At 42.2% G+C, this 8,933-nt stretch overlaps 1 protein-coding gene across 2 annotated transcripts in view; it reads left to right on the plus strand.

Moving 5' to 3' along the window:
* uacab (uveal autoantigen with coiled-coil domains and ankyrin repeats b) overlaps positions 1-8,575 on the plus strand; it is a 54,148-nt gene extending 45,573 nt beyond the window's left edge. For both annotated transcript variants that reach the window (XM_084359551.1, XM_084359552.1), the window contains exons 16-19: positions 445-3,144; positions 3,602-3,754; positions 4,721-4,786; positions 5,836-8,575. In XM_084359551.1, the coding sequence (XP_084215677.1) occupies positions 445-3,144; positions 3,602-3,754; positions 4,721-4,786; positions 5,836-5,907 (2,991 nt within the window). In that variant the 3' untranslated portion in view covers positions 5,908-8,575. The remainder of the gene's footprint in view (positions 1-444; positions 3,145-3,601; positions 3,755-4,720; positions 4,787-5,835) is intronic.
* The last annotated feature ends 358 nt before the right edge of the window (positions 8,576-8,933 follow it).

An 8,933-nucleotide genomic window follows, 5' to 3' on the forward strand; every position in this document is an offset into this window, starting at 1 on the left:
AAATGTCTTAAATACAGTGTTAGTCATTTATCGAACGCTATGTTCAGACTTCCAGGAAAAATTGACTTGGAGAGGAAGATGATGGGTCTATATTTCTCATACTTTTGTGTCTGCAAGCCGTGTCACCAGTGTCCATAGTGACTAATGCAGTGTTACCACAGCAACCCATGCAAATTGGTTGGGGTTGTCTGGACATACAAAATCCAATCTGATCTCTTCCAAATAACAGTGCGGACACAACAAATCTGATTTGCCTGCTGTCTGAACATAGCCTAAGCAGTCTCTGTCAACAATCATTAGTTTACAGCAGCACTTGTATTAAACTGCGAACACAGTTTCAGTTTTCTGTCTTGCCTTCATAAAAGAGTAAAAATGACTAATAGTGATAATGTTGTCACATTTGTTGTGTATTTGTATCAATATGTTTTCCCTCTTCCTCTGCAGGTGCTCCAGAATCCCTCCATGTCACATTCACTGTCCAGACCTCTAGAGGTGAGTCCGCCCACTGTAGGCTGGGACCTCTCCGCTGAACTGGATGCCCTCCGACTAGAACACGAGGCGGTCAAGAGAAGACAACAGTCGGCGGAGGAAGAGGCGGCACGGCTTAACACCGCCCTGAGCCGTAAAAACCGAGAGTGCCAGGAGCTGGTTCAGAGCAGAGACACCATCCAGAAACAGGCCGACCAGCAGATTCAAGAACTGGAGGACGCTTTGGGAGATGTCCAGAAGCGGATGCTGGATTCTGAGTGTAAGGTCAAACAGCTGCAAGCCCATGTAGTCGCCGTGAAGGAACACTTAGGAGGTCAGGCGACAGAAGAACTGCGTGCTCAGCTTCAGGATATCAAGGCCAAGTATGAAGGTGCTTCAGCTGAAGTGGGTCGAGTTCGTAACCGCCTCAAACAGAGCGAGAAGGCGTTGGAGGAGTACAAGAGCAGCGAGAGCCAGCTAGCGACCGAAGCAGAGAGGTTGAACCAAGACCTGGACGCTCTGACTGCAGAGAGAGACGAACTCGCAGAAACTCTTTTAGAGATGGAAACCCAGCTGAAGGAGGCCCAGACTAAACATGGCAACACGGTACCTGCTGAGAAGTTTGACAACATGAAAAACCTGCTGACCAATGCAGTCGACGAGAAGGAGCGTCAGCTGGCTGAGCTGAGGGAAGACTATGATCGTGTGCTGGAGGAGGTGGCCGAGCTCCACCGAAAGCTGGACAGTCCGTCATCCCAGGGAGGATCAGGAGCTTCTGAGGAGCAACAGAGGATACAGGCCGCTTTAGAGGAGAAGAACGCTTCATTGAAAAGAAAACTGGTGGATTTGACCGCCAAAAGCCAGGCGCTAATCCGTGATGTCGAGGAGAGCGAGGAGGAGAGAGATATTCTACGAGAGCAGGTGGATGAGTTCAACAGCAGGATTGAGATGGACTTTGTACCCATGAAGGACCACGAGGAGGCTCGGAGGAACATGGTGATGGCTTTGGAGGAGCTGGAGGACAAACTGGTGGAAGCCAGCGAGCGTTACGGAAAAGCAGAAGCACAAGTTCATCAGCTTCAAAGTGAGAGGGCCACGCTGCAGGAGAACATCAGCAACATCCAGAGTTCCAAACAGAGTGAAATGGACAGTCTGAGGTCTCAGAACACTGATCTAATGAAGAAAATTGAACTTTTGCAGACTAGATTTGAAGACAGAGGTAAAGAGTGTGTGCAGCTCAACACACAGATCCAGACTCTGACACAGAGTGTGGACGGAGAGTATGTTCCCAGACAGCAGCATGAGCAAGTGAAGATGGAGCTAAGTTCCACCTTAGAGAGTGTCAAAGCTGAGATGTTGAAGTTGGAGACCAAGGAAAAAGAAAGTGGGGAAGAGTTGAAGAAGGTGAAAGAAGGAAATGATAAGTTGAAAGAAAAGTTGGAAAAAGTCCTGTTGGAGATGAAAGAAGACTTTATAGACATGAAAGATCACAAAGCTGCCACAGAAAAGTTGAGTGCTGCTGTGGTCGAGGCAGAGAAGAAAGCAAACGAAGTGTCGGCGATGTATGTGTCAGCTCAGGAGGAAACTGCAAAGCTCACCCAAGAACTGGAGGCTCAGAAGAAAGAACTTGATACCATTCAGGAGGCTATTCAGTCCAAGTTTATCCCAGTGACCATGGCTGAGGAGAAAGAACACTCATACAGCTCCCAGGTGAAGGAGCTGACAGCCAAACTGGTGGAAATGGAAGAGAAGTATAACAAAGAAAGGTCTGCCGGACAGAGCAACAAGCAGGAGAAAGAGAAGCTTAAAGCTGAGATAGAATCTGTTCAACAGAGACTAGACTCTGCTCTAGTTAGCAGTGAAAAGCACAAGGATGTGGAGGAAGAGTTCAATGGCAAAGTCAAGGAATTGACTCAGAAGTTTGCTGACTTAGAGCAGCAGCACAAGGAGGTGACGTCTCAGAACGCTGATCTTCAAGAGCAGAACGCCCTCTGCAACACTCAGATCCAGAATATCCAGGAGCGTCTGAAATCAGAGCTGACTCGGATTTCAACTTACGACACGGAGCTCAAAGCCCTCCACGATGCCATGCAGCAAGCTCAGACCGACTGCAAGAAGGCAAAAGAGGCTCAACAGGAGGAGGCCCAGAGGGTTTGTGCCTTACAGAAAGAACTGCAGGAATACCGCGTGGATCAGGCGTCTCAGCTGCAACAACAGGCCAAGTCTCAGGAGGCCCTGGAGGCTGAAGTCGCCAAGCTTCAATTGGCTCTCCGCGATGAGGAGGAGAACAATGCCCAGAGGGCTGAAGACGTGTCCACGCTGCAGTCCGAGCTCCTACAAGCCACGCAGGCCCTCGAGGAAAATCGCTCCAAGGAAGACCAAATGAACCAGCTAAAGAAGGAGAAGCAGCAGCTGGAGGAGGAGGCTGCCAACCTGAGCAACAAGCTGTTGAGCTCAGCAGAGGAGTGTGAGAAGGCCCATCAGGAGACGACACAGGCGAAGGAGGGCGAGAGCAGAGCGAGGACGGAGATGGAGGCCGTCCAGGAGAAGGGACGAGCCATCGAGAGAGAAATCAGGGAGCTGAAGGAGAGATATGACGAGTCGCTCAGCACCATCGGTGACCTGCAGAGGAGGATTCAGACATCAGCTCAGCAGACTGAAGCCAAAGACAAGAAGGTAGTAAAACATTTTTAGTGGTGCTTTGTTTTGGTTTATGGTCAATCACAATGTTACTATATCCAAATACACAAGCTGCAGTGTTTGACTAACAGCGTTACAATGAAGTGCTGTAGTACTACAGAGAGGTCCTGGCCTACAGATCTTGTTCTCCAGATGTAAGAAAACATGTTTGTTTGGTCCAGACCCCAACGAATGTCACACCATCATGATTATGACAGTTTTTTCAGTTAAAATGAAAGTTATGATGCCTTTAACTAAAGCTAAATGACACTTCTGTTTTCACTAAAAATGTAATGATCCACCATTTCAAATAATTTCTGCAAGTAGATTCGGAAAGAAAATCAGCTTTGTTTCTATTTCTGGGGATTAAATCTTCCTTCAGTTGTGCAGTGTGATTGATAAAGTAATTAAAAATGTATGAATAATCACCTTAATATTTGTGTTTGTGTGTCAGATCACAGAGTTGTTGACGGACGTTGAGCGATTGAAGCAGGCACTGAACGGTCTGTCCCAGCTGGCGTACACGAGCAACGCGCCCAATAAGAGACAGACGCAGCACATCGACACACTCCAAGCCCAGATCAAGAGCCTACAGCAACAGCTGGCTGTGAGTGGACATGCATCACTTACTGAAACATATATCACAGAAGATTAAGTTAATGTATGCACATACTGCTCCGTATTTAATAAGATTTACTGCACATTAACATGCACATTTATTAAGTCTTTCTGAAAAACTGGCAGAGCCAATTAGTTTATTTATTTTTATACATTTCACACTGATATTTACAGAGTTTTCACGCAGCAACACTTTGGCCTCACGGACCCGAATCTCCTCTCGTTAGTTAGAAGAATGCTGGAACTTAAATTACATGTTGTGTGTACGGTATTTTGTTTTTCCGACTCATTGGGTAGCTCACAGAATAAAGGACAACATTTTACATCAAGGGTTAGGGTTCTGTTTGCTTTTTAGTAGCATATTAGCTCTCTATTAGTCATTATAAAGCGCTTATTAATGCCCTATTCCACATGAACATATTTCTCAACTAAGAGGCCATTAACTAAGAACTTTCCCTCAATAACCTGCTGTGTTGATAAGTGTCAAACTTGAGTGACTCAGTTATTAGCAAAGCCTCCCTTTGAACATATTCTGAGTTAGAACTTAATTCAGAGTTCTTTTGACACTATAAACACTTTTTGTGTTTTGTCACACAAGAGTAGACCATATTTATGAAGTCTTATTCGGGGAGAATGATATTATTGTATTCTTTATCACGTCGTGTAATGCTCTTTTACTTGGTGAATGGGTTGAAAATAATAATTCAGTATCTCCACTGCTTTAGTCAGCTCTTGCCAGCAATCATCGTGAATTGAAAGTACACAAAAATCCCTCCAAATCCAACTTTAGAAGAAAAACTGGGTGCTGTTCTCATCCTAACATTTAGGTATAATGATGCAGATGTATAATACTATGGAACTAGAATCAGTATTTATGATACTGGCCAACTGTTAAAACATCAAAGTAACCACTGTCTTGTCTTCGTGTCTTTTTCTCTCTCTTCTGCTCGATAAGGATGCTGAGAGGCAACACAGAGAGGTGGTTTCAATTTATCGAACTCATCTACTCAGTGCAGCACAGGTAAGTTTATCTCTGTTGATTTTCTTTCCTAAACTCTGAACATTGTCGATAAAGAACGTCTGCCTCATTCCCTTTAATTGGTCTTAATTAAGATAATTAGGTTCTGCTGTTCAGACAGACTTTTGAAGATCTTACAGGAGTATTTTAAGAACAAAAACCATAAAGAGGCTGAACTCAAAGAGATTCAGTGATTCAGGGATTTTAGAGCAGAGTTCATGAAAAATTAATTAAATTGACAAAAACGCTCTTAAATGTAACTTGTTTTGGAAAAGAGATGAATCATTCCATTAAAACTGACGTGACTGCCTGAAAAGCCTGGTCCAATTATTTGATAAAAATCTGTCTTGAGTTGGAAATCTATATTTTGGAAAGCCAAGTTGTGTTTTTATTATTGAGCATTTAGCTCTTAAACAAGCTGTGAAGGGCCAGGGATTGACGCAGTGCATCTTAACACTTAACCGATGGCCTTAAAGTCACACAGTCATTATGGCAACAGAAAGTAATGCTCAGAAGAGAGAGACGCAAACGGGACCAAAACTGCTCCAACGCACGGTGGGTCTGTCGCAACAGCTGCAGAAAGGTTTTACTTAGCTTAAAGTCACCGTTGCTGAGAGGTGAAATAGATCTCTGAATGGTTGTTTGACACACTGGCACTGCAAATTAAAACAATAAATGATCACACTATTGCAAGCATTAAATATTATGTAGACAGGAGGAAAAGATTTTTATCAAATCATGGCCGTGCTTTTGGCAAATACATGTTAAGCCAAATTTTAAAAACAACTTTCAGCACTTTGTCGCCATCCAAAAGCAAAAGGGAATTCATGCGTTTACACTTCAGTGAAATGTGTTGTTTAATAATGTCTGAAAGCCTGCTGAGTGTTTGAGGAAAAGTGTAATGGTTGGAAATCCTGTGGGAGCAAATTCATTAAACAAAACACGAAAAAACCAGTTCAACAAAATGTGGACTCAAATCTTCAATAATTTGGGCTGAGATGGATGTGGTACAAATGGACTAACTGAAGCCCGTCATGTGTTTTGTTTTATAGGGGCACATGGACGAAGACGTCCAGGCCGCTCTACTACAGATCATCCGCATGAGACAAGAGTTTGTCTGTTAAAGGTTCCTCCAAAACAAAATGCTGTCTGCTGACTCAAATTCTCACATCTCCCGCTGCAGAGTCGCCCCGCTGTGGCCCCTGTGGGTGCCCAGTGTGTGTGTGTGTGTGTGTGTGTGTGTGTGTGTGATTGTGAGCGTGTGTGTGTGGCTGTGCTGAAATCCATATTTTTGTCGTACGGCTGCACTTTGGTTCCCAAATATCTCAGTCCCTGTGTTGTGAGTGAAAGTGAATAACTGTATATTTTAAAATACAAATGTGTTGTTTCACCCTCAGTAGAAACGCAGCAAATGAAAACAGAATTTATTTAAAAAATGATATTGTATCAAACTGACCTGTGAACTAATTTTGATATAATGATCTTCATATATGCAGGAACATTTTTCACTCTTTCAACATGTGGGAAAAAGCGATTCCATACATTTCTGTCGAATCTCTTATAAATGATAATGCAAATCTCTGTATTTTCACGCAGCTTTATCTGATTATATTTAGTTTAATGGGAGTTGTTTGACATGTAGATCTCTTCTGTAGATGACTCACTTTTGAAATGCTCAGCTGAAATGTAAAACAGACATGAACACAAAGACCACTTTTCACATTCCCACCTGACAGTCAGCTCTGGTTTTTAATAGCAATGTTTTCCAGAACTTAAAGGACAGGTTCACAATTTTTTCAAGCCTATCTTTAAACAGTAGTCGGGTGCCTGTAGAGGTTTTGTTTCCTGCAATAACTCCACTTCTAATGTAAGTGATTGGACTTAAAATTCACAAATCTCATTTCAAGACCAAGATGATCGTGATTGGTTTAAAGAAATACAAACAAGCCAGAGTGTTTTTACCTCTACACCATAATGATAATTGGTGCAGCCAGACCTTCTCTAGCACTGACCGAGAGCTGTGGAGAGATATTTATCTACTGTAGCAACTAGGCCTGCTTTTAATCAAAAAAAGACATGGTGATCTCTCTTTCTACATCGTGTGACCTTAAATATGAGTGGGTATCTTCCAAAGTAAGATTAATTTCAGTAAAAAAAAATCCATTCTACATTTTCAGGGTCAGTTCCTTCCCGTTGCAGTGAAAGTTTATTAACATAGAGTGAATTGTGGACTTTGGAATCCATTTATTTCACAAAATGAGAACGTTCATTGATGATTACAGCAAACAAAACCTGTTTTAACGGACTTTAAAAAATTGTAAACCTATCCTTTAATACAATACTCAAATATCACCTGTACACTGAAGGAGTTATTGATCTCTAATCTGAGGCTGGCAGTGAAGAGATCCCTTCCTAACATGATTTGAAAGGGGAGTTGCTCTGTGGGATGACTCGACTTTGATTTTTTAAATGCAGGACTGTGGATTTTGTACCTGATCTCTTACATTTGAATAGCACAATAAGGGGATCCATTCAGGTCCATAATGAAGAGAAGGAACGATCACAGTATCCAGTAACAATCTCAGTGTACATGTGGGTATGTGTGTATTGTTTTAACACAGACTTGAATCTCTCCTTTATTGTTCATGTCGGTTGTAACACTTCAGCTTCTTTCTCAAGACTCATTTTGTGGCACAGTTTTCATCTTCTGGAGGTCCAAACTAGCACATGTGTTTTCAGAACAACCCAAAGACCTGAAGAGGGTGAAATCATCCAGATCTATAACTGCTCGCCATGTTGTCATGTGGTCGATGGTTACGTGACAGATTTGACAGTCGTGTCACATACAGTCTCATCTGTGCCGGATTTGAGTCGTGGTGTAGGTGGAGCAGAGATCTCTTGCTGTGTCCTACAGTTTGCAGTGGCACGTCGTCCTTTTTGTTGAAACCAGAGTGTCCTCTAGTGGTGAGACTTGGCAGGCCAAGTTGATAGAAATTGTAATAATCAGTGTGGCTCAGGGGTGGGCAGCAGTTGTTTTTGGAGGCTGTGGACCTGCACCAGTGACATTTATTATAAATCTCACAGACAGATGAGAGAATATGAAGTGTCAAACTAAATTGATGAGCTCTACCATCTTCAATGACAGCAAATGAAGCCTGACTTCATAGAAAACCTAATGTATGCAGCTGTGAACGTTGCAGCCTCCCAGACCAGCTTCTGCGTCCCCCTGAGCCAGCTCCTTGTGACTCTTGATGGTGTAGTGGTGTTGTGATTGTTGAGCGAGTCTCTCATGCCTTTACACTGATATATTTTTCATAGCTTTGTACGACTTTAATTACTGTACTACAGTGTGACAAATCTGATATTCAGCAGGTCTGGAAGTAGAACGGCACAAACCTCGTTCAGGATAACATTTTAACGTAGGAAGGAACAGATTCCTTTATTTATGTGGATAGACAAACCCCCTAACGATGAGTTAGTTGAAGCACTCCTGTGGCTACCTGTCAGCTAACACACCTCTCTGTTTTTATATTTTGGCCAAAAACTCTTTTCATGGTTTAAAAAACAATACCTCTCACATTTTCTGATGCAGATGTTTGGGATTAACACTAATCGTTTTGAATATTTCTTTCTGTCTTCCTTCTACCGTTAACACCATCTATAAATAAAACCCAATTAAATATGTAATACTGTTTACCAATTTGTTTAAATCAGTTGTTTTCTTTGGCAATAATATTTGTGTTTGTGGATCAGTAATACAAAATCAATAAAAGTGCCTAACATAGAAAACTACATCTCTGTTCAGTGTATTTTGTCTTTACTACAGGAAGGAATTTTGTGGCATTTTTAGCCACAATAGCAGTTTGTTCCAGATGGAAATACCTCAGAAACTTTCAGATGAACTGCTTTGAAATGTTGTATAAACAGTCATGTTCCCCAGAGGATGAATCCAACAATGATCTCCTGACTTTTCCTCCAGTGTTTATAGCAGTTGGGTAAAAGTTTTCAGTCATGCTGTCAATTATTTAATCGATGGATTGTACGAAAAAATTTGTTCAGACTTCCGAATCATTCAGGATTCAAACAGTGTTGAAGAGTCAAAGTAAAGATATGTTAGAATAAAAAAAAAGTGGAAGTCATAGTATCTGAT

Source organism: Pagrus pagrus (assembly GCF_965226575.1).
Source record: "Pagrus pagrus genome assembly, chromosome: 1".
Lineage (NCBI taxonomy): Eukaryota > Metazoa > Chordata > Actinopteri > Spariformes > Sparidae > Pagrus > Pagrus pagrus.